Consider the following 26,893-nt stretch of genomic DNA (forward strand, 5'->3'; position numbering starts at 1 on the left):
TTTATTATGCAGATAATAACATATATTTATAACAGTCTTCATAGCAAGATTCCAAAAGAGAAGCTTCACTCTCCCTGTTTACTACCATTCAGTAGAGAAAGAATACACACACGCAGCTATGTGGATGTGTGTGTTGCTATTGTGTGTTGCTGGGAATTGAACATAGAGACATTCTACCTCTGAGTTATACCCCAGTCCTACTTTATTTTTTATTTTGAAACAGGGTTTTGGTAATTTACCACGTGTTGGCCTCAAACCTGCAATCTTCCTGTCTCAGACTCCCAAGTACTGAGATTACAGATGGGCACAACTGCATCTGGCACACACACACAACACTGTAAGAACATAAGAAAGAGGAGTTCCATCCCTAGCATTAAAAAAAGAAAGAATATAAGAAAGGGTATGATTAGGTTCTTAAGACAATTGAAAGTTGATGTGTGTCAACTTGGGAAATTACTCCGAGAAGGGAGGAATTGGATGAAGGTTCCTACTGGTGCATTTGTGGATAAATAGCATCCACCATTCCCCTGCGCTGATTGCTTTAGAACAGATAGCTGTTATTCGTGCACCAAAACTTACCTTGTCAATTGCCTCTACTCACCAGCCAATGCAAGCCCTGGAGAAAATGGCTCAGAGAGAAAGAGGCCTAACTAATTTATCAGTAAATCAAGGTAATCAGAAAGAAAACAAGCAATGTTACAATTTTGAGAAGCTTTTTAAAGATACTGAGTCCCAAGCCAGACCTACAACTGAAAATGTCCAAGGTGGAGCTCAGAAATCAGCAGTTTTCAAAACTACACAAGTGATCCTGATATACATTTGAGTTTAAGAACCATACTGGACAACGCTGGCAAGAATCTGGTGGTCAAGAAGTCGGTGAACATTTATGTCATCTTATAGGCAACTGAATCATTGGTTTGGCTTTTCTTGCTTCCAAAATATTTCAGCATTGTTGAATGCCTTACTTGAGGCCCTTGTGTGTGATTAAAGCCAGTCACATACCCTGGGCCTCACTGTACTCTGGCCTGTGAGAGCTGAGGCTCCCAATGTGTTTGGCGCACACAATGCAGGAAGTCTCTCTTGGGATGCTCACTTATCATTTGGCGTTTTTTGCTTTCTGGTTCTTGGTAATCGCAATTATAATCATGTCATCTCTTTTTAATTTTCAGTTTTTCATCTGGAGCTTGAACCTGAGAACACTCTACCACTGAGCTATATCTCCAGCCCTTTTAAATTTTTTATATAACCCCAGTAGTCCTTGAGCACTTCATATCTCTTTTATATGACAAGATGTTCCAGGCTGAACTTGCATATTTTCTGACCCAAATTGCAATTTACCGTTTCTTCAAGAACAGGATCTTGCTAAATTTTCCAGGCTGGCCTCAAATCTGTGATCCTCCTGCTTTACCCTCTGGAGTAGCTGGTATTACAGGTGTGCATGACCACACCCAGCTAATCATGCCATCTCTTATCATTTGGTTAGGTATTAACTGCATTCAGCTGAATTCCTTTATGCATTTCCCTTACTGAAAATAGCAATGTCAACACTCGAGATGGTGGCATCTCCACCAGCAGCTTTCTGAGGCTCCAGTAGTTAGTACAGACACTGGGCTACACCTACAAAAGGTCCCTATGAGGACTTTTGTGGTCCAAACATAGACAGGCCTTTTCTGTAAATGAAGCCGCAAAGACAGGGGAACAGCCTGATCATTAGCACAAAGGCAAGGAAACTCCACAAAAACAATGCTGGGAAATGAGCAAGAGCTAATAAGGGCTTGTCAAAACCTCTGCCAGAAGCGTTGCCAAGTATTCCTCTTGACCTCCAAGATGGAAACGAGGAAATGGACAAAACAGAATTCAAATTTCATTCCTGCTCTGAATCACGGACACAGAAAGGAGGAATGAGGTCTACAGGCACACAGACACTGTTGAACACATATTCCTATGTTCCAGTGAGACACATATTCTTATGTTCCATTGAGTCTGTGGAATAAGATCTTGCTTCACAACCCAATTCTTCTTTTTATATAACTTTCTTTTTTTTATACTTTTAGTGTTACATTATAGTCTAACATTATAATGTAGTTCAGAGTGATGGTATGAAAAAATTTCACACACTATAGTAATGACCCCTGAAAGTATAGTCTTAAAATATACATCTTCTAGCTTTGTTTTTGCTTCGAGATTGTTTTGGGTATCTAGAGTCCATATTCCATATCAGGATAGATTTTTTTCTGAAAAATAAATATATGATAGTTTCACCTAAAAAAAAAAGAAAAAAATATTCTCTGGTAAGAAAGAAAGCAAAAAGAAATATTGAAATGTTATCTTTAAGTCATCAAAAGCTTGGTATCAGACAAATGAAACTGTTATGTGAGATTATCATTTTTAATTTTGGATAAATTGCTATAATACTAGATGTCAACCACTAAGCCAAGCATGGGAGGGAGGGATGGGGAGAGAATGGGGTGGGGATCGGGTGGGGGCTGACTGGGCGATGTGTGCATGTATGTCTACAAAAGTTTGTATCCCACTATGATGTATGAATACAGTGCACCAATAAAATAAAATTAAAAAAAAAGAAAAAATTTCAACAGAAATAGAGCAGCATAATGAAAACCTATGAGACAGTATTTCAGCTTCAACAAATTTCACCCGATGGTCAGACTTATCCTCACTACCTTCCTTTTTCTCTGTTGTTCTGAATCCAATCTCAGAAGTTATTTCATCTGTAACTGTTTCAATGTGTATTTCTAAAAAATGACATAACAGCTATACCACAATCACATTTAATTTAACATAGATTCCAAATATTCTTTCAGTTCAAATTTTCAATTGTCTCATATATATACATATATACACATATGTATGTATACATATGCAAATATATATACATATATACATATATATAGATAGAGATATATAATATGGTTATAGTTTGGTTGGGTCTGGATACAAATAAGCCTATACATTGTAAGTGGTTGATATTTTTCTTAAGTTTCTTAAATCTATAGATTTTTCATTTTTATTGCAATTTTTATTGAAGAAATCATCATTTGGCCAATGGGTGCAGTGATTCTCAAGCTGCAGTGCACGCAGATGCCCTGAGGACTCGGTCAAAGGCAGATTCTGTCAGTAAGGCTGGGTGGCTCAGATTCTGCCTTTCTAACAAACCATCTGTCTACCTCAGTCAAGGTGTTTCTGCTGCTTGACAGACAGATTTGGAGTAGCCAGATTATGGCATATCCCACAGCCTGGATTTTCCTAAATTGGTAAAGGAATTCAGAGACTTGGTCAAATTTAGGTTTGGTGTGTGTGTGTGTGTGTGTGTGTGTGTGTGTGTGTGTGTGTGTGTGTTACTGTTCTTCTGTTAAGCACATAAAAACCACAGTTGGTTCCTCTTTTTTTGTAATGGTAGTAGTATAACCTTTGAGGTTTATACCTGTTAATTTTTAGGAGATCCAAAGTGGTGATAGTCTTAGTTCTCTCATTTCTTATATATATTATCTATAATATTACCACAAAGACAAATGTTTCGTCTATTATTTATTTACTTAGTGGTATAGTTCATATAGAATCCTGGGCCAGGAAGGGTTGACTCTTTACAAACTTTCAAAATAAGGACTTGTTTCAACAACATCTTCTAATGGTAACCAGTTTGGTTGTGTGTATGTATAAGTGTATATGCATGTGTGGTACTGAGGATGAATTCCAAGGGTGCTCTAACCCTGTGCTATACCCCAGCCCTATATTATTATTATTATTATTATTATTATTATTATTATTTTGAAACAGAGTTTTACTAAGTTGCTGAGGGCCTCACTAAGTTGCTGAGGCTGGCCTCGAACCTGTGGTGCTCCTGTCTCAGCCTCCCAAATATTGTGCTTACAGGCATGCATCACTACACAGTTTTTTTAAATGTTTTTGAGTGGTGACTATGTGTTTTATGATATTTGTTAAATTTATTACAAACTCATAGGTTTAAATATATTTCATGCATTTCCATCCACGTCAGTTATGCTCGTCTCAAGACTCTTCAAGTTGGCCTGCGAGTTCTTTTATTTCAACTCTAGCCATCTTTAAGCACTTCATTTCTCTTTAGTGTGACAAGATGTTCTAGGCTCACCTTGTGTATTTCTTGACCCAGATTTGCAACTTGTCATTTCTCCAAAGGTCATTTTTTTCTTTAACTGGAAAATGTGTTTTAAGATAATAATCTGGGTGTTATGGGGCTTGCTGCCATAATAGTGGAAAATAATGGAAAAATTAAATTTTATAAATACATTCTTTAGCATTTTTATATGAAAATATTTATACTAGAAATGTTGTACTCTATTATTTCATTGCTCATAAAATGCTTCTGAACTTAATTTCTGAAATAATATAAATAAAAATATTTTTTATTTTTTAATTAAATGTATCATGTAAGCAAAAAGCACCATCAATCTTTGAATAGTGAATACTTTATAATAAAAAAGAGACCAGAATAGACCTTGGGAAAATTACTTAACTTCATCTAAATCCAATTTCATGATCTGAAAAATGCCTTCCTTGCGGGGCTCTTAATAACAAAGCTATCATTTACTGAATGTGTACATTTTTTTACTTAATCCTCTCCGCAACATTTTCGAGTACGTGGTGTTTGCCTTGTTTCATAAACGAGCAAACCTTCCCCCGGTGATGCAGCTGGTGAAGTGGTGATCAGGACTTTCACACAAGCCTCTCTGGCTCTGTGCTTTTCGCCTAGAGTTGAGGATGCCCGTTAAGTGAGAGGATGAATGTGTGGCGCCACTGGCCCAACAGCTGACACATGGTGTTCAGCAAAAACTAAATGACAGTTAGCAGAAGTGGCCTTGGTGGATCTCTGCTTGGCATTTAGGTGATGGGAGATGGAGGGTGGGTGGAGGAAGCAGGCCAGCCAACTCTCCGCTCCATCAGGCATCTGGCCCGTTGACACTTCATCTTGCTAATTTCCCATGTTGGGTCTAACCTATGTGTCCACCATGACAGATGCACTCATGTCAGAGCCCAAGGTCAGCCCTCCAGAGTTCAGGCTGGCACCTTCTGTCATGTTGTCTTTTGAAGATACGCAGCAAGTGTCAGGCGTCCGGAGGCAAGCCCGTGCTGGCCTCTTCCCCTCTCATCATGTGTCATTAGCTGCTACATAGTTCTTTGTTCAAAACGAAATTCGCAAAACTGACAGATTCATCTGCTAATGTTGGGAGGCATCAGAGCCAATTACAGGATAGTTCCAGAAGGCAAATAGGGTCACTTTTCACAAAATGGAATGAAGAAAAGGAAAATAGTCTTGTCATTAAAAAGGACAAATACATTTCCCTCTCAGCAGGCTCACCCCAGGAAAGTAGAGAGATTTGTTTTAATACATCGTTTCATTGTGATTGCTTTGAATAATTTCAAACCAAAGCATGTATCCCTTACTCCCCCCGCCTCCCCACCAACCTATCATTAGCCATTTTGAGCTAGTGAGCAGTATTTTCTATGGTAAGTGATAGCTTCATGACAGAAACTTTAAGGATAAAGCACACAAGTTTGGTACTCTTTCTAGATAGCAAGCATTGTTTAAAATCACCTGGAAAGAAGCCTTGCTCTGTGTGTGTGTGTGTGTGTGTGTGTGTGTGTGTGTGTGTGTGTGTGTGTGTTTTACTTTGAATCCAGGAGGCCTGGGAAATTCTGGGATTCTGGGGACTGCTTGTGCTGGGGTACACTTCCTGTCCATTCAAGTTCTTGAGCAAGAGAGGAAAAAGTTTAGTTGTGTTTGCGGATAAGCTATTGACCGGGTACCATCCCAACATGACCTCCATCTCTCACACCACTTCATGCATTTAGACCAAGTAAAAAAATTCAGAGGGACCACAGTCCCACCACCACTCACCCTCCATTCTGACCACAGTTGCAAGTTTGGGGTGGAGAAAACTGTTAAAAGTACTCTGGGGTTCAATCATTTGCAAGATAGCCTCACAGAGCCCACTGAAAGCCATTATAGCCGTGGCTCTGACTATAATAAAGACAAAATAAAGATTAAAATCAGCCTGGGGAAGAAGTGCGCAGGGCACAGTCTCACAGACATACTGAGACTGGAGCTTCATTTGTACTCTGTCTGTGGATGTCCATCATTCAGGCATGAGGGATGTCTCTGTGATTGACCTCATTCTCCAGCTGTAAGCTTTTCTACATACAACCCAAACTTTCCACTTAAAATTGCCTCTTAAAAATACCTCTGGTATGACCAGCACAACAGCACACACCAGTGCTTGGGTGCGGGCCCACTGCCCAGTGGCCCTGGTACACTTGCCCACATTGCACTGCCTAAGGGAAGGCTTAGGTGCCATGAGCCACGACTCCTCCATAGGTGCCATTCTTATTGTATGTCCAGAGGGCTGCCTTCTGGAGTGATGCAACCTGCCCATCTGAAGGGAAAGAGCCAGCCTGGCAGTCACATCCAAGTCAAAAGGAAGGGAAGCTTGGGGCAACTTTTCACTGCACATAGGGTTAACTGCAGAGTTAAAATGACCCTGCAGAGGAGATGCTCAACAAGAGATACAAAATGGACAGTGGTCAGGATCTGAATATATGCTCAGTTTTAATGGGTTCAATTTTAGGAGTTAAATGACACTGATGAAGAAATATGTCTGTTAAAACTAGAAATAAGGGACAGAGTGCTGGTTTATGTTTTATCATATAACAACATAGTTTTTATGATTTGGTGGTTCCTTTCAGTTATTGATATTGACAGTGTTTGGCTATTCAAGCAGGTTTATTCTTTATTAGGGTGTTCTTTCTAGAAATATAAAATGGGTGTGCTAAACTATATACTCAGCTTTAAAATCCTAGGTGGGGCTTGCTTAAAAGAGTTTTTAGATCCCGTGTACTATCTTTAAGAAGTAGAACAATTCATAACACATAGAAATTGGGAAACAGTTCTTAACAGTTGCATGCAGTTTTATACATGGAATTTTTGACATCGTAAAATGTCATTTGTCTGTTTTGACTGGGTCTATAACAATATCTGGACAAACTTACTATTAACCTTTAACATTAATATAAAGAAGAGAAAATGTTAGTAATTGTGTTTTCTCTCTTAAGACACATCAGGAACACAAAAATTTAGATATTTTTAAAGAGTATCAAGTATTAATATGCTACATGTACTAATATATTTTAGCTTCATAAAAGATGACACCTGAAAAATTTCAGGAAAAAAGATTTCTCAGCTTGATTTAATTCATATTGAAAATTGTTACATATAATGAAATATTAGCCACAGAAGTAGCGATGGATTGAGTTCATAATTAGAGCCAGAATATATATTTTATTTTAGCAATGCCCAAAACATACCTTTGAGAGAAATAAACTTACTGTTAAGAAATTTATACTGTATGCAGCCATATCTATGTGTGTGTGTGTGTGTCTGTGTGTTTTCTCATATTCAGTTTAAATCAAAAGGTACTAGAACCTTATATGGTTATGATTTATTACAATTCCTTTTAGATATTTTTTTCTAAATTCTATTAGATGTTTCTTGAAAATAGCCACATGGTTGAGCAGGTTTTAAAGACTAGCTTACCTTACTTACATTCTTACTCTGAGTGATTTGTCTCAACCTCTATACCAGGCAATATAGGATATTCCAAAAACAAAACAAACAAAAATTAATGCTAAGAAACACTGGGAAGACATGGCAGAAGATTTTGGAAGGCTCTAAATGCAGGTAACATTTAGCGAGTGTGTGTGTGTGTGTGTGTGTGTGTGTGTGTGTGTGTGTGTGTGTAGGGTACTGGAGATGAAACCCACGGGCATTCTACCTCCAAGCTACACCTCTAGTCTTTTGTTTGTTTATTTGTTTGCTTGAAACAGAATCTTGGTAAGTTGCTGATAGCCTTCCTAAATTGCCAAGGCTAACCTTGAACCTGTGATCTTCCTGTCTCATATTCCAAAGTACTGGGATTACTAGCATGCATCATCATGCTTGGATATACTGGGTTTTGAAGGATGGGTAGGAACTTTAATGACAAGGATGAGAGGGGAGCAAAATGGGAACCGAGGCCAAGTCTCTTCTTCTGGCTGTCTTTCAGCCCTTCTGGGAGTTTTCCTCTTTTATATCTTGCCCATCATGTATAGTGTAAGTGGTAAGAGGAACCTTGGACACATCTCTGCAGATGACCTTACCCTAGACATATCTTGTAGGACCATGGTCCTAGGGAACAAGGCCCATTCTGTCTGGATCTCATGGAGAAGAGGCTCATTCCCAAAACCTTCTCTTGTAATATAAAGTAATATGACCCAGGAACTTAAGGCAAGGCTTGGCACAGGGCAGATTTCAAGGACGAGGCCCTCAGCCTGGCTCTGGTCTGGACAAATGTCACATGCTGGCTCTAATGTGATCTGGCACAACTTGCCAGGGTAAAAGACAGAGGGGATTGTGTGGCTACAGCCTTACTGTGTGTAGTTCATTTCCTGAGCTTCTTTCATGTAGTATCTTTTATACATGGTGGGCTAGCCTGTGGGGAGAAGTTGGCCCAGGACTTCTTTAGTCAAGGTTATGTAGAGAAACACTCCATAGCCAGGCATGGTGGTGCACGCTTGGGAGGCTGAGATAGGAGGATCGAGGTTCACAGATAGCCTCAGTTACTTAGTGAGGCCCTTTGCAACTCAGTGAGATTCTCTTTCAAAATAAAGAATAAAAAATAGAGTTGGGGGTATAGCTCAGAGGTAGAATGTCCCTGGGTTCAATTCCTAGTAACACACACACACACACACACACACACACACACACACAACCCCACAAAAAACAAGCAAACAAAAAAGAAACACTCCATAGACTAAAGAGGTAGGCAGGTAGACTTAGAAAGATTCACACATGTGATCATGGAGGTCATAAAGTCCCGGGTCTGCCTGGCCTCTCTGTAAGGTAGAATGTGTTCCTAGCTGGAGTCCAGAGGCCTGAGAACCATAGTAGCTGCTGGCATAAATCCAAGCCCAAGTGCAAGAGATGATGAGTGATGTCACAGCCTACACAAGCAGGCAAAGGATGAATCCTTCCTTCCTCTGCCTCTTGTTCTACTCAGACCCTCAGTGGTGTGGATGATGTCTATCCGCATTGGGGAGGCCATCCACTGTTCTGAGTCCACTGATTCAAATATTAGTCAAATCTGGAAATACTCTCACAGACACATCTAGAAATAATGCTGCATCTGAGCAACCATGACCCAGTGAAGTTACCATATAAAATTAATGACCAGTCCTGAGGATTCAGAGATTCAGGATGCCACCAGTCCAACGATGTCTATGCACAGGCCTGAAGTTAGATGCTTTAATTACTCATATCACCTTTAATTTGCAACTTACTAACAGCATCAAAACAAACAGTTGTCATGATGCCCATCTTACATTAGAGGAATGGAAGTTCAGTGTCATTACTTAATTACTCAGTACCACTCAGCAGGAGGCAGTCCATGGTCAAGTTCAAGTGTGTTGACTTGTAAACCCACACATCAGTGGGTTGCCTTTTATGCTTTTCCTGATTTTTTGATCTAACAATAAACAAAGCTCACCAAGTGCTGCGTGCATGTATGTCCCTATCACACTAAACTTCACTATGTTGTATGATTACAATATACCAATAAATACATATTTAAAAAAATAAAAAATAAGCTGAGTGTGTTGGTGCATGCCTGTAATCCCAGGACTGGAAAGGCTGAGACTTGAGGATTGCAGGTTTGAGACCAACTGTTTAGCAAGGCTTTCAGAAACTTAATGAGATCCTGTTTCAAAATAAAACATAAAATAGGTAGGTCTAGGGCTGAAGTTCAGAGGTAGAATATACCTGGATTCAATCCCCAACACCAAATACATAAACAAACAAATAAAGTAATAATAAAAGATTGAAAAATAAATGAAAACATACAATAAACTTCAATCTCCATTATATTTTTTGCATTTTGTCCTTACTCTCAGGTTCAAAATAGACAGCACAATTGGTTGCAGTCCTTTCCATGACCAAATTACATTTTCATTTCTCTATAATATCAATTAATTTTGTTCGCCTTTCTGAATAGAGTTGTTTTAAACTCTAAATCCTAGGACCACATCTCAGCTTTTAAAAGCAATTAAAATCTCAATCACAAGTAATTCCTCTTAAATTTACCAATTAATACTTGAACATTCTCCTTTATGGTTCTGGGCAAGGAGATGACTTTTTTGTGTGTGATACTAGGGATGGAACTCAGGGGCATTCTACCTCCAAGCTACACCCCCAGCCCTACTTTTTATTCTTTATTTTGAAACAGGGTCTTACTGAGTTGCAAAGAGCCTCACTGAGTAGCTGAGGCTCTCTGCAAACAGCGATCCTCCAGTCTCAGCTTTCTGAATGCTGGGATTACAAGTGTGCACCACCATATCCGGCAAGGAGATGACATTTTGGCTTCAAATTGTGAGCCAAGGAGGTGTCTGTTGGAATCAGTGTCTTGCCCTCCTACAGAGATTCCTCTCTGTCCTCTGTGGCATCTGCTGGATGTGCACTGAGCTCTGTTCTTGTGTAGACCACCATGAAGATTCACATTCACCAGAAGAGCTCTTCAGAAAAATGTGGTCCCCAGAATAATACAGCCTCTTGTTTCTTTAGCTGAACACACCTGGGCCCTGTCTTGCTGTACTTTTCTTCTCTACCTGGGCTACTGTGTTGGGGTAGGGTAGGGAATAGGAGTTATGAGCAAGAATACTTCTGATCAAGGTTCTTTTCCAGTCACTGTTACAGATGTGAATCATATTTCAGCCCTTGTACAAAAACTTGCTCTTCATTCACTCAGAGCGTATTGACCATCGCCACCTTAGCCATACTGGTTATGTGACCATTTTTCTTATGCCAGAGGCTCTGCAAGTAGTATGGCATAAAATAGTAACTCTTGTAACTAGACTTTGAAGCCATAAAATTGATTTAAAGCTATATTTCACATTTCACAAAAGAAATTCTGTCACTCCTTGGATTATGCAGAGATACATAATATCTATCATTGACATTAAACTGCTGGCCATGGGACACAGCCCAATCCCTTCCTCAGTTCAAGGGTGGAAGGTGCACAATGGCATAGGTGGGCATGAGAATCTCCAGGTGTGACATTCATAATACCAAGGTCGCAGGATCAACCCCTTATGGGCCACCAAAACATGATACTGAATTTCTTGCCAGGTCCTTATGGAATTAAAGAAAGAAATCTGCAGACATCAGGGAGGTGAAAGTAGGAAGTTTATTTTAAAGGAAAAAGAAAGCAGAGAGGTCTATCACTCCTGGAGGCCTTGGCAGAGTCCAGAATCCAGCAGGTACTTCTGGCACTGCCTGAGTGTAGTCTAGGCCACGCACCATCAATTGCACAATGCCTTTCCCCAAAGTCCACTTGATCTGCCCAAGAGCAGCAGGGTTAAAGCTCCCATGCAGGAGAGGGCTCCCGAGAGAGTAGCCAGGTTGGGTGCTAAGCACAGGGCTTATACATGTTAGAAGCCCCTTTGTATAGACATTAACCAGTGAAGAAAATCCCCATTTCTCATCTTGTTTTTCTTGACTTAGTTAATTTTTCATCTATGGCTATTAATTCCCCAAAGTCCCGAGACTGTTCTGCACATGTGTCCCTGTTCTGTATGTAGCAACAACCCATTAGTTTCACGCTGATGCGCATCTTTGGTTCCTGACATCTTGGCTGTAGTCCTCCACATTTAATTGTTCCTGTTCAAGTCCATTGAACAATGAGAAAACACCTTCCTCTGGGGTATGGGGGTCTGGATTTTGTTTTTCTTAACCCTTCCCTCCTAGGAGTCTGGTTCCCTCACTCCTACCCAATACCCAACTCCTCGATATAACGGGCCTCCCCTGAAGTTGGCAGCAGGATACTTTGCGAGTGAGTTTAAGCACAGAGGTCAGGGGAGATCCTTTAATGAGAAATGCAGGACTCGTGAGGACAATGCCACAATTACAAATCATTGAGAGAAAAAAAAGTGCAGTAGTGGTGAAGTCTGTGCCAGATCTGGTCATAAACTCAGATCCTGGCTCATCTGTGACCTTGTGCAAGTTCCTTAATTACTCCAGCCTCGCTCTCGTTCATCATCTGTAAATAGGATAAACAGTGATATATACTATCTAGGCTTAGTAAGGTCATATTCATAAACATGTAGGTACTACCCAACACATAGAGGTGTATGCATCTAAGTGTCTAGTAAAAAAATTTAAAAATATTTGATCATTTACTGATGTTTAGTAAAGTTAGATATGAATCAAATGAACAAGATTGTCAATAATTTTCTTCTGTTCTCAATTGCTGGTTATTATCTTTGCTGTAATACTATGTGACTTTAAACTAGAATAACTTTCTTCATTTGTCTTATACATTTGTGGTTATTTACATATTCTATCGTTCTTAATATACACAAACAAGATATACTTGTACAAAGATATGCATGTTCTTTGTTGCATTATTTGTAATAGTGAAAAATTATAAACAATTTAGATGTCTCTCAATGGAAGAATAAATAAATCATGGTATAATCATAAAATAATAATATGCATCATTTAAAATGAATAATTCAGCTCTACATGAAACAATAGGGACCAGGTACAAAGAAACTTTGAAAAATATAAAATAATATATACATTAAATTTTAGTTAAAATTTAAAAGCACACCAAAGAAAGTTATATATTATTTTGGACACCTAGATATATGGAAAATTTGTAACAAAAACAGGAGCATATAGAAAACACTACAATATCTAGATGGTGATTTGAGGAAGAAAGAAGGTTGTCAGGCCCGAAGAGGGTGTCAATTTTATGTGTAATCTGAAACAGGCACTACAGAATCTTATTAAATCAAGGTGGAGAGTAGATTATTACTTCATTTTCTAATATTTTCATTTATTTTTAACCATACTGATATTAAAACATAATCACTACATTACATATAAATGCCAAACAAGAATTCTAAAGTTTCTACTCATGGATTTTATTATTTTTCCAAGGTAATTTTAAAAAGGTGGAGCATCAAAACTTGAATGTGTCACCTATTAGACTGGCGTTTCCTATGGATGGCCTTATTTCATGATGTTTAGAGAGGTCTTTGGCAAAGGGACCCAAGGGAATGTATTCTCATTATTCTAGAAGAAGCTTCAATGGCCTGTGTTACATCAGTGTTAATGGAAGTCAGGTATATAAATCCCAAGCAGTCCCTTTTGTATTTAGGGGCAGGCAGGGTACTGGGGGTTGAAATCAGGTGCTCTACCACTGAGCTACATCCCCCTTTTTTTTTTATTTTTTATTCTGAGACAGATCTATCCTGAATTGCCAACGCTGGTCTCCAACTTGTGATCCTACTGCCTCAGCTTCTCAAGGAGCTGGGCTTCCAGGCATGCACCACTGTGCTGGGCTTCCAAGCAGTCCTTTGAAGGATTTGGAATTTTTACTTAGTCAAAACAAACAAACAAACAAACAAACAAAAATAAAAACAGCTACTTGGAAAGTTGATGCAGGATGATCACAAGTTTGAGGACAGACTCAGCAACTTCATTAAACCTTGTTCCAAAATTAAAACTAAAACAACTGGGTGTGTAGCTTAGTGGTGGAGTACCCCTGGGTTCAATCCCCAGTGACACACACACACACACACACACACACACACACACACACACACACACAAAATAAAGTATAATAGTTTAACAAACATTCTCATGCCTTCCTGGCTAATTCTGCTAAGCAAGTGCATTGTCTATTTCAAGACACTTTAAGTGAAATTATCTGGAAACATTTATTTAGGGTGTTTTATGTTGCAGACTTTTTCAGGAGATCAGCAAGGCAACTAATCATTCCTCTGAATCCCTGTAATGAATTGCGCTTCAGATATATTCGTGAATGTTAGCACAAAGAGCACCATATTTTTTTCCAGTGTGGTGTACCTATGATGCAGCTGGTGTGCTTGAAATTTGACAATTCTCTCTGTTGTATAAATTAACTGAGAAAGTGACCTGTGACTTTAGAATGACAACTCTGAGGTTAAATACACCATTGGCCATTTTAGGTACTACGTATTGTGTGTAAAAGATTCACCAATTAATTTTGTCAGATGTTTTTTACATTCTAACTAGAAAACAGTTTCATTGGCTAGAACATGGATTTTCATGTCTTAATTTAATTATTTTAATGTTATTTAATATTGCTGAGGATATTAAACAGGAAATTTATTCACATTCTACATTATTTATTGCCTGTTCTTCATGCACTGTTGGATCCTAGAAATGAAGTGGTGACCAAGAAAATGCCACTGTCTTCAAATTGCTAATAACTTGATGAGTAATAGAGACAGGAAAATAGGCAATTTTAAGACAGAAGGGTTAATTCTCACAGGTGTTCTTGGAGCCTATAGTGGGGAATCCCAACCCAGCAGAGGTGATAAAAGTATCCAGGAAGCTTCCTGGTAGAAGTGTACATGCTGATCCTTACTGGGAGACTGGAGGACCAATAGTTTACACATAGGAAATAACACGTGGAAAGACTCAGAAAGAAGAGGGAGCATATATTGGGCCAAATGTTCAGGTCATTTCTTCAGTTTCAAGAGTCGTCACTACTCTGTGGATGTATGTCTTTGGAATTTCTAGCCCAAGTCGCCCTAAGAATGGCCCTTGGCACCCAGCATGGTGGTGCACATTTGTAATCTCAGCATTCCAAAGGCAGAGACCAGAGGATCGCAGTTTGTGGGACAGCCTCAGCTACTTAGTGAGGCCCTTTGCAACTCAGTGAGACCCTGTTTCAAAAAATATAAAGACTGGCCAGGCGTGGTGGCTCACACTTGTAATCCCAGCATTTGGGAGGCTGAGACCAGAGGGTCACAGTTAATAGACAGCCTCAGCTACTCAGGCCCTCTGCAACTTAGTGAGACCCTGTTTCAAAATAAAGAATAAAAAGTAGGGCAGAGGATATAGCTCTGAGGCTCAAATACCCCTGGGTTCCATCCCCAGACCTGCCAAAAAAAAAAAAAAAAAAAAAAAAAAATATATATATATATATATATATATATCTCGGAGGTAGAAAGCCCCTGGGTTCCATCCCCAGTACTGAAAAAAAAAAAAAAAAAAAGAATGGCCCTTGGACATCAGTTGTAAATCTTAGATTTGATCATCAGCCCAGTGCCAAGCACCTCCCCAAGCCCTGTTAGAATTTCTAATTGAATTTCTGAGGCATTGGAATATGGGGGTTGGTTGGTTGGTTGGTTGGTTTTGGTACTAGGGATTGAACCCAGGGGCATTCTGCAACTGAGTTACACCTTCAACCTTTCTCTTTTATTTTATTTTACTTTTGTGTGTAGGTCTAGGGATGAAACCCAGGGGCATTGGACCTCCGAGCTACACCCTCTGCCCTATTTTTTATTCTTTATTTTGAAATAAGAATTAAACTATATAAGTTTTGCAACTAAGTTGCGGAGGGCCTCATTAAGTAGCTGAGGCTGTCTGCAAAGAACAATCCTCCGGTCTCAGACTCCCAAATGCTGGGATTACAAGAGTGTGCCACCAAGGTCTTTCTAAGTTCCCACCTAGTGGCCTCAAACCTGCAATTCTCCTATCCCAACCTCCCAAGTACTGGCATAAGAGGCATGCCCAGGGACACTGGGCTTTTTTAAAAGCTTCCCAGACTGTACCAATATGCATTCATGTTGAGAGTGACTGATTTACAAGATAAAGCCTGCCATCTGTGTTAATTGATCCAATGTATAGGAAAGTAAGAAGGACAAGCAGAAGGCTGTGCATGAACTATGGCCGAGGGAGGTGGCTGTGAAGAAATGACCTTGGGAATCACATCCACCAATCTGGGTGAAGGTGCAAAGCCAAGAGGAGAGCGACTCACTCTAGAGCTTGCTCTGACACACTCCTTTCAGCTCCTTCATTCAGTGATTTCAAGGCGCTTAGCTACCCCGTGTCTCTGTCTCCCTCACACTCTCAGTGCACATGCAAAGTTCACCGCTGGGGCACACCCTCAGAGTGGCAGCGTGGAGTCTCGCACAGACCCGTCACCTCACACACCTTTTCTCGTCGGTCTGCATCCATTTCATTTGAGATTATTTTACTAAAATCTTGAAATCTAAGATGCTTTGGAATTTGCATGTTTATGCAGCCTTTCTGTTACACTCTTCCTTTGATTTTTCACATAATATAATTATTTTTCCTTCATATATTCACTAGAAAATGACTTGCATGGTGAACTAATAGCCCACCCAGCCTTATTCTGGCATAAAAACTGATTTGAAGATCCCAAATCTAATTTGCTAAGTAAAACTAATGTGAATCTTTGATAAATCAATTCATATATTTAAATATTTGGGAAATTCATGGTAAGAAATATTTAAGAGTACAATATTTTATCACTTTAACTATATACAATATAATATGAATCAAGAACCTAGTATAGTTTTTCTCAACTTTTTTTTTTCTTAATTTTGTAACACAGGAGAAGAAAATCTCTTGGCGATTTTACGTCGAAGATGGTGGAAATATATGATCCTGGGACTGATAGACTTGGAAGCCAATTACCTGGTGGTCAAAGCCTACCAGTACACGACCCTGACCAGTATCCAGGTACCTATGGTCCTTTCTTTCTCAACTTCCTCAGTTACCAAATATAGTTTACTTACAGTTTAATCTCTTTGGAATCTGAATGCAACTCTATAAGTTTTGCAACAAGAGGGAGTATAGTTGCTTAAAAATTAACTTAAGGTTCATTTATATGTCATTAATTTTTCTTAATTCAATTGTAATCAGACATTTTCCTCTTTGTTCTGAATGTATTATGTTAATTAAACATTGACAATGTAGGAAACTAATTTGTGGCTTTGAATGCCGCCAACTAATCATGTGTCAGCAGGAGAGTTATTAATAAGCATAAAAATAAATCTATTTTTATTACAATTTAACTTTTTAGAATAATAGACTTTGATTAATCAAGCTGCTTAATAATCTTTTCTTAAGCCTTTTTTGATGTGAAGAATTTGTGATCTGAAAGAACAGGATTTTTCCTAAAGATATGAGGATAAAATTCCTACAATGTATTAGACATGAGCTGAGTGTGGTGGTACAATCCTCATACTTGGGAGGCTGAGACAGGAGGATGGCAAGTTGAAGCCAGATCCAGCAATTTAGTGAGACCTTGTTTCAAAATAAAAAAACTAAAACAGGGCTGGGGGTAGAGTTTAGAGGTAGAATGCTCTGGGGTACAATCCCCAGTACCTCCCCCCCAAAAAAAGTGTTAGACATGAAAATGCTACTGTGTTTCTGTTTTTTCTCTTCTCTCTCTCTCTCTCTCTCTCTCTCTCTCTCTCTCTCTCTCTCTCTCTCTCTCTCTCTCTCTCTCTCTCCCTCCCTCCCTCCCTCTCTCTCTCTTCTCTCTCTCTCTCTCTCTCTCTCTCTCTCTCCCTCTCTCTCTCTCTCTCTCTCCCTCCCTCCCTCTCTCTTCTCTTCTCTCTCTCTCTCTCTCTCTCTCTCTCTCTCTCTCTCTCTCTCTCTCTCACACACACACACACACACACACACACACACACCACATACACAGACAAATGCAAATTTAATCTAGTTTTCCCCAATTGCCAGACATTTATATTCCTCATTACATTGCAAATTATGAGCTTAACTATATTTGTTTTATCCTCGTTTTTCTTTATGCATCAATATTATGAATTTCATAGCAATTCCAATGTTTTAGGAAAAAACAGAACAGTATTTACATATTCTATGCGATTTAGATTTGATAGTTCAACAGAATTTCATTTTTATTTTGTTGTTCCTGACAATTTTCCTAGGAAAAACAACACAAAAATGGATACACACACAAGCAAACAAAGCACCTGAATGCATTTAGATCATATAGATTGGGCAGGAAGTGATCTAAATCAGATTTAACCTTCCTACTGTCTGATTTCCAAATAACTTCACAGATGATGATTTAGTCCATTTTTGCTGCTATAACAGAATACTTGAGACTGTATAATTTATAGTGAACAGAAATTGGCTCGCTGTTCTAGAGGCTGAGAAATCCAACATCAAGGGGCCAGCACCTGATGAAGACCTTCTTGCTGCATCTTCCCTTGGTAAAAGGTAGAAGAGAGAGAGAGAGTAGGAAAGGGCAAACCCATCCTACTCACGAGATTGGGGCTTTGATAGTCTAATCTTAAGAGTCATACCTCTTAATATTCTTGTAGTGGCAATTAAATATCAATATGAAACCAGGTGCAGTGGGTGCACACCTGTCATCCCAGTACTTGGAAGACTGAGTCAGGAATGTCATAGGTTCAAGGCCAGCACATGGTAGCCTAGTCAGACCCTGTTTCAAAACAAAATATAAAAAGAACTGGGGCTGTAGCTCAGAGGAAGAGCATCCCTGGGTTCAATCCACAACAATAAATAAATATCAACACGAGTTTCAGAGAGTGCAAACATTCAAACTATAATAGCTGGCTTTAAATAAAAATAGTCAATGGAAATATTTTTCCAAAAAAATTACATTTTCATATACAATTTGTATTCTGAGAGCATTTGTGGAGCCAGTTCTTAGTGAAGGTGCATGTTTAAGCAAGAAGCAGACTAGTAAATAAAAGACCTGAGCCTGTCCCTTCAATTTCAAATTCTATGATCCTTGGATGAATGTTGGAAGGTACAAGGCAGTATCCAGATGCATGGTGAGGATCCAGAAGTGCTATATGCTGGCTTTGGTGCTGCCCTATTTTTTGTTCTTCTTCCTTCCTTTTTTATTTTCTTTCTTATTAAATCCTTTCTGTCTCTTTTTGGAAACCTTTTTTCTCCATTTGTAATGATCTTATTCATCTTTTAAGTTGGCTTTCTTCTACATTTTCTTTTCTAATTTTTTATCTATGAGAAAGAAACTCCTCAAATACCTATGTACAATATATAATATTTTAGTTAAAAAATTGGACATGCTTATATCCTCTTTCATTTATATATCATCAGTACTCTTGGTAAGATTTTAAAGATCTTGAAAGCAAGCTTCTTTAGAATAATTTATAAATCCATCAAATATAAATGTGATTAACCCATCACTGTAGAACTGCCCTATTTATATTTGCTTTGCTTTTTTAAGAGCTCACTGAATTCCAAGAAGACATACATAGTTGCAAATTCCAAAGGGAGAAAAAATTAAACACTTATTTCTTCTATATCAGTGATGTTTACAGATTCCCCATATTCACATCTTCATACAATAAAGCTTCAAAATGGAAAACCCCTTTAAATATGTCATAATTATAGTAACAATTCACATTTTGTGTATAAATGAAATTCATTTTGTGAAATGGGTAAATTGAAAAAATAGAAACAAAAGTTTGGCATATATATCAGTTATTCAGTACAATTAGTGATCTGAAATTACCACTAGAAAAGCAATCTTTTGCCTTCTCTCCCTACCTCTCCTTTCCTTTGTCTTAATCTTCTTCAATTGGAAACAAGGTATAAGACCCAAATGTGGTGGCACACATTTGTAATCCCAGCATTTGGGAGGCTGAGACCAGAGAATTGTGGTTCAAGGACAGCCTCAGCTACTAAATGAGGCCCCTTGCAATGAAGGCTGGGGTGTAGCTCGGAGGTAGAATGGCCTTAAGTTCCATCTCCAGGACCACAAAAACAAAAAGAAACAAGGTGTAAGAATAGGCAATCTCACACTTCAAGTATTCTACAGGCACCTTATATTTTATACACACACACACACACACACACACACACACACATACACACACACATACACACACACAAACACAATTTTATTCCTAATACTTTTGATCAAGATGTTTCTATTACTTGAAATATACTTCTTGCCTCCATGCCTGCCCATTAAAATTCTACTATCTTTAAAGATGAAAAAAATGTATCAATTATTACATCTGGAACAACCAAAGAGAAGACCACCTTCAAGATAGTTGGTCAGATGTCTTAATGATTCCATCAGAGACTCAGTTTCTTTCTATCTTTCCCTTCTTCTATTCCTTCTGCTAGCTTTACCCTTAAACAAGCTCCTCTCCTGGCCATTTAGATGGCTACCAGTATGAACAGCAGCTATGTGCTTCTTACTTTATGACCAACGAGAGACAGAAAATATGCTTGTGCACAACCACTGAACCAAAGTCCAGAGCTCTATTCTGATTGGACCACACAAATGGCCAGAGGGATGTTATGAATAAATTGGCTTAAACCTAGATTCCCTGAGCCAGTACAGGTTGATACTTATCTCATTGGCTTAGAGACAATGTTTCTTAATGAGTCCTACTGCCATTTTTAGTGGAACAGTACGCAATCCTAGAGTCAGGATGGGATCAATCCTACCCAATCCCAAATCTGTTATCTCTTGAGGGAAGAGTGAGGTAGATGGTTGCAGAAGGACCAATCACAATGTCCCCACACATACATACTACCTCACTTCAAACCCACAGTGAGAACAGATCTCTCTCTCTCTCTCTCTCTCTCTCTCTCTCTCTCTCTCTCTCTCTTCCTCTCTTCAATGCTTTCTTATTGTTTTGTTTCTTTAGCTCCATTTTCAGTCTCTTACCTAAGAATGATGCTTGTACATTCCCATCTAATCCACCAAACTATGAGCTATTTAATAGCAAGTATAATTTTATATTCAGTTTTAAGTCTCCATATCTAGTAGAAAACCCAGACATATTAGATAATAAATATTTTAAAAGGCTAATTAAATTGCATTGATTCCTAGTATTTGGGGACATAGAAATTCCCAGCAGTCCTCTACCTAAATTTAGGAGCTCCTGGAATATCTGTGCAGATATAGATAGACAGGAAAAATGGAATTTGGCTTTATTGCAGAACTTTGCCATCAGTCTAGAATAAAAAATTATAAATGTAGCTAGAGAAAATAAGGAGTGGTTTCTTGCTTTGAAAATATAGTAGTTGATGTTTTACTTTTCTTTCTTTTTTTCTTTTTTCTTTCTACTGAGCATTAAAGATTCACAACTGATAATTAATTTTTTAAATTCTATGAGTTTATCCCCAAAAGTTTTCTTCAAAGTTTTTAATATGTAGAAACAGTGACAGTTTATTCCTAGCATTAGTTCACTGAGCTCAGATATTTGGTTAACTCACATTATTTACCACCAAATAATCTATCCATCTTTCTGTCTTTCTTTTATTCTGGTTTTGTTTTGTTTTGTGGTAATAGGGATTAAACCCAAGGGCATTCTATCTCTGAGCTACACCCCCTCCCCAGCCCTTTTTATTTTTTATTCTGAAACAAGATCTAGCTAAATTGCTGAGGGTCTCAACAAGTTGCTGAAGCTGGAACCTTCAATCCTCCCATCTCAGCCTTTTGTGTATTGAAATGACATGAGACCACTGTACCTGGATCATTGCAGATTGTTTTATTTGTTTTTTATTCATTTATGTTTGTGTGTGTGCTGTCATTGAACCCAGAACATGGGCATTCTAGGGAAGTGCTCTACCACTGAGCTACATTCCCAATCCTTTTCATTTTATTTTTTAAATTTTGAAACAAGGTCTCACTTGAACTTATGATCTTCCTGCCTCAGCTTCCCAAATGGCTGGGATTATAGGACTGTGCCACCATACCTGACTCATCCTGCTACCTTTCTTAAATTAGCTTTTTAAAACCCATTTAAAGCCATATTCTAGAAAAAAAAATTTAATTTCATAATAGGACAGAAAAATAAAAAATCCAGTGAAATAAAAAATGGTCTCCATTGTAATTTACTGATCAAGGAAGAAGCAAGTCAAATCTAACAGATATAGAATCATTTTCCCACTTGTAATAAAAAACTATTAATAAGTAATAACAAAAAGTCAAGACAAAAAGACTTTGCTCTGGGAACCATCCCTGCATTGCTATTTGTTAATTTAATTCTGTTTACTCATTGTAAATTGTTGAACCTAATAAGGACCTATAATGATTATCCCTTGTATCTGGTCAACATTCTCTCTGAGATAATCCAAAACAACTGACCACACAATTTAGAGGAAGAAAGATTTACTTGCTCATGAGTTTTAGAGATTTAAGGGTTCAGTCTATGTGAGGCTGGGTCTGCAGAGCCCAGAGCATGGGTGTGGAAGCAGAAAAAGAGAGAGAGCACAGAGTTTTGCTTCTCATATCATGGATGCCAAAAGCAGAAAGACAGCAAGAGGAGAAAACCATATATAATCCCCAAGGCCACACCTCAAGGACCTCTCCTTAGCAACCAAGCCCCACTTTCTTTTTTTTTTTTAATTAATTTATTTTTTAAATTGGTGCATTGTAGTCATATATCAATCACATTGGAGTACTAGACTTGAGAGGATATACAAGCACACATCATCCAATTAGCCCTCCTCCAGCCCCCATCCCATTCCCTCCCCCTCCCTCCATCCCACACTTCTTTGGTGATTTACTTTGATACATTTGTTTATGTACCTCCTGCATTTTAAAGAGGCTCCGTCCTCCAGTATTACATACCCTCTGATTGGTCACATTAGTTGCTTCACTATAGGGCCCTTTCTATAGCTCAACCTCTTCCTGTTGCCCTTTTCCTCCTAGTTATTGCTGATTAAGAGAAACGTCTGATTTATATTTTCTGCGATATTTCTCTGTGCATGCTGCGTTGCAAGTACCAATCCCACTCTTGATGGTCCCAGTAGTGGCCTGGCTACTCAGTGGACTGATCCAGACCTCGCTGGCTCAAGCAGCGGCCTTGCCTCATGGGAGGCCCCAGTTCTGGTCTCGCTGGCCCCTGAACCGGTCTAACACCTAAGCTGGCTTTGGTCCCGACCTTGGAGGCCGCAGGAGTGAACTTGCCTCACGCCAGGCTGCGATGTTGGCCATTGGCCCCTGCACCGGTCTAACCCCTTGGCAGGATTCCATTCCCGGCCTCGGAGGCCCCAGCACTGGCCTAGCCTCATGGCAGGCTCCAATGCCGGCCTCGTTGGCCCCAGCACCAGCCTAACCCCTCGGCAGGCTCCGATCCCGGCCTCGGAGGCCCCAACACTGGTAATGCCTCATGGCAGGCTCCGATGCCGGCCTCACTGGCCCCAGCACCGGCCTAACCCCTCGACAGGCTCTTATCCTGGCCTCAGAGGCCCCAGTACCGGCCTTGCCTCAAGGCAGGCTCCGATGCCGGCCTCATTGGCCCCAGCACCGGCCTAACCCCTCGGCAGGCTCCGATCCCGGCCTCGGAGGCCCCAGCACTGGTCATGCCTCAAGGCAGGCTCCGCTGCCGGCCTCGCTGGCCCCAGCACCGGCCTAACCCCTTGGCAGGCTCTTATCCTGGCCTCGGAGGCCCCAGTACCGGCCTTGCCTCACGGCAGGCTCCGATGCCGGCCTTGCTGGCCCCAGCACCGGCCTAACCCCTCGGCATGCTCCGATCCCGGCCTCGGAGGCCCCAGCACTGGTCATGCCTCACGGCAGGCTCCGCTGCCGGCCTCGCTGGCCCCAGCACCGGCCTAACCCCTTGGCAGGCTCTTATCCTGGCCTCGGAGGCCCCAGTACCGGCCTTGCCTCACGGCAGGCTCCGATGCCGGCCTCACTGGCCCCAGCAGCGGCCTAACCCCTCGGCAGGCTCCGATCCCGGCCTCAGAGGCCCCAGTACCGGCCTTGCCTCAAGGCAGGCTCCGCTGCCGGCCTCGCTGGCCCCAGCACCGGCCTAACCCCTTGGCAGGCTCCGATCCCGGATTTGGAGGCCCCAGCACTGGTCATGCATCAAGGCAGGCTCCGATGCCGGCCTCGCTGGCCCCGGCACCGGCCTAACCCCTCAGCAGGCTCTTATCCTGGCCTCGGAGGCCCCAGTACCGGCCTTGCCTCACGGCAGGCTCCGATGCCGGCCTCGCTGGCCCCAGGACCGGCCTAACCCCTCGGCAGGCTCTTGTCCTGGCCTCGGAGGCCCCAGTACCGGCCTTGCCTCACGGCAGGCTCCGATGCCGGCCTTGCTGGCCCCAGCACCGGCCTAACCCCTCAGCAGGCTCTTATCCTGGCCTCGAGGCCCCAGTACTGGCCTTGCCTCAAGGCAGGCTCCGATGCCGGCCTTGCTGGCCCCAGCACCGGCCTAACCCCTCAGCAGGCTCTTATCCTGGCCTCGAGGCCCCAGTACTGGCCTTGCCTCAAGGCAGGCTCCGATGCCGGCCTTGCTGGCCCCAGCACCGGCCTAACCCCTCAGCAGGCTCTTATCTTGGCCTCGGAGGCCCCAGTACTGGCCTTGCCTCAAGGCAGGCTCCGATGCCGGCCTTGCTGGCCCCAGCACCGGCCTAACCCCTCAGCAGGCTCTTATCCTGGCCTCGGAGGCCCCAGTACCAGCCCTGCCTCAAGGCAGGCTCCGATGCCGGCCTCACTGGCCCCAACACAGGCCTAACCCCTCGGCAGGCTCCGATCCCGGCCTCGGAGGCCCAGCACTGGTCATGCCTCAAGGCAGGCTCCGATGCCGGCCTCGCTGGCCCCAGCACCGGCCTAACCCCTCGGCAGGCTCTTATCCTGGCCATGGAGGCCCCAGTACCGGCCTTGCTCACGGCAGGCTCCGATGCCGGCCTCGCTGGCCCCAGGACCGGCCTAACCCCTCGGCAGGCTCTGATCCCGGCCTCGGAGGCCCCAGCACTGGTCATGACTCAAGGCAGGCTCCGATGCTGGCTTCGCTGGCCCCAGCACCGGCCTAACCCCTCGGCAGGCTCTTATCCTGGCCTCGGAGGCCCAAGTACCAGCCTTGCCTCATGGCAGGCTCTGATGCCAGCCTCGCTGGCCCCAGCACTGGCCTAACCCCTCAGCAGGCTCCAGTCCCATCCTCGGGGGCCCAAACACTGGCCTTGCCTCACGGCAGGCTCCGATGCCGGCCTCGCTGACCCCAGCACCGGCCTAACCCCTCAGCAAGTTCCGGACCCGACCTCGGAGGCCCTAGCACAAGCCTTGCATCATGGCAGGCTCCAATGCCGGCCTCGCTGGCCCCAGCATCGGTCTAACCCCTCTGCAGGTTCCAATCCCGGCCATGGAGGCCTCAGTAGTGGCCTTGCCTCACAGCAAGCTCCGATGTCGGCCACTGGCCCCGGCGCCCGCCTAACCCCTCAGCAGGTTCCGATCACTGTCTCTGTGGTTATTATTTCAAAGGTTCCAGGTGTAATGTATCAGATCTCTGCCTCCCCTGAGTATTGGCCATTGGCATTGCCACTGCCTCCACCGTTTCAAATCCTTCCCAGGCTCTTTTTCCACTCTGAATGTTGTCCAGTGTTCCTAAGCATGCGTGATGGTAGCATTCGACACTTGGTGTAATTTCTCCAAAAAAAAAATAAAAATATAAAGTTGGTAAGATCCGGTTTCTGCTTCTCCTGAGTACAAGTCTCCACCACCATCGCGGAGAACTCTTTCAACACCTCATTTCTCCTTGGTCTCCGCTAAACTCTCTCCTTATATGTGATGTCTGAGATTCTTAACAATATAGAGAAATAGCAGTCCTCTTTCACGGCGAATTTTTCCATAAGTTCCAGTGCATTTAGATAAGTTTTGTCTGCATCTCCAGTGTCCTGGCATCCATAATGGCTTTCTTACCACCTCTCCGATATTTTTCTTTATCTTTTTCTGTTCTGGGCCCGGTTTCTCCAGGGGTCTAGTGTGCTACTCGCAGTTCGGTCCGGGGTCCAGAGTCCCGCGACCCGGGCCCCATCTGGCGTGCCCAGCCCGCGACCCCCGCCCAGAACCCAGCGTCTTACTGGGTCCGGTTTCTCCAGGCGTCTGGCGTGCTACGCGCAGTTCGGCCCGGGGCCCAGGGTCCCGCGACCTGGGCCCCGGCTTTTGTGCGCCGCGCGCGACCCCTGCCCAGAACCCAGCGTCTTACTGGGTCTGGTTTCTCCAGGGGTCTCCAAGCCCCACTTTCAACATGGCTTCCTTGTTTCCTTGAGAGCTCCACCCCAAAGCCCTAGACTTCATGGCCACCTCATAGTGCAAATGCATTTAGTCTGTCTTCAGGAAATCCCATAGTCTTAACAGCTCCAGGGGCACTCCAAAGAGTGAGGCAACCAAGCCTTACTTCCAACATATTTCCTTGAGGGCTAAGGGGACATTAATCCAAACCATTACACTTTGTTTCTATAAATATCACTCAAATGCATAATATGTGTTTTTCTCATATTAATCAATAAGAAAAATATATTTATTAAGCATCTGAGAAATATACTAATCACTGCAGATGATGTCAATAAAACTGAATCAGAGCTGGGCATGGTGACACATGCTTGTAACCCCAGAATTTGACAGGCAAGAGACAGAATTATGGTTCATGGACAGCCTCAGCTAGTTAGTGAGGCCCTTTGCAACTCAGTGAGACCCTGTTTCAAAACAAAGAATAAAAAAAGTTAGGGCTGGGGGTATAGCTCAGACATAGAATGCCTCTGGGTTCCATCCCTAGTACAAGAAAGAAAGAAAGAAAGAAAGAAAGAAAGAAAGAAAGAAAGAAAGAAAGAAAGAAAGAAAGAAAGAAAGAGAGAATCAGCCTTAGCTTCCAGATTGGTAAAAGAGAAAAGTACAGTTTAGTGATAGTAACAGAAGGTTCTGCAAAATAACAGTACCCAGGTTCTGTGATTTCCAAAGGAGTCAGAGATAATGATTATTTACAAATTCGAAAAATTACCCATCTAGATGGGTCTATGAAATTGGATAAAATATGGATAAAAGAAAATATGTATATAACCTTGCACATGGAATTAATAGTATGTCAGAAAACTGGGGCAAGAAACCCAAGAATGATATTTGGAGGACAGTTATTCCCTCATTCAATTTATATAGTCCCAAAACAGTAATTTCTGAGAACTTAAGTGTTCAAGACATTGTATCAGGTGATGAACACACTTGTAAGAAAAATACATACTGTCTGTATT

At 41.6% G+C, this 26,893-nt stretch overlaps 1 protein-coding gene across 1 annotated transcript in view; it reads left to right on the top strand.

Annotated features, from left to right (window-relative positions):
- SLC35F1 (solute carrier family 35 member F1) overlaps window positions 1–26,893 on the top strand; it is a gene marked incomplete at both ends in the record, with an annotated part of 422,151 nt that overhangs the window by 318,901 nt on the left and 76,357 nt on the right. The window contains one exon of the mRNA XM_080699714.1: window positions 16,494–16,621. Within this exon, the coding sequence (XP_080555840.1) occupies window positions 16,494–16,621 (128 nt within the window). The remainder of the gene's footprint in view (window positions 1–16,493; window positions 16,622–26,893) is intronic.

This window comes from Muscardinus avellanarius, assembly GCF_963383645.1.
Source record: "Muscardinus avellanarius genome assembly, chromosome: 8".
Lineage (NCBI taxonomy): Eukaryota > Metazoa > Chordata > Mammalia > Rodentia > Gliridae > Muscardinus > Muscardinus avellanarius.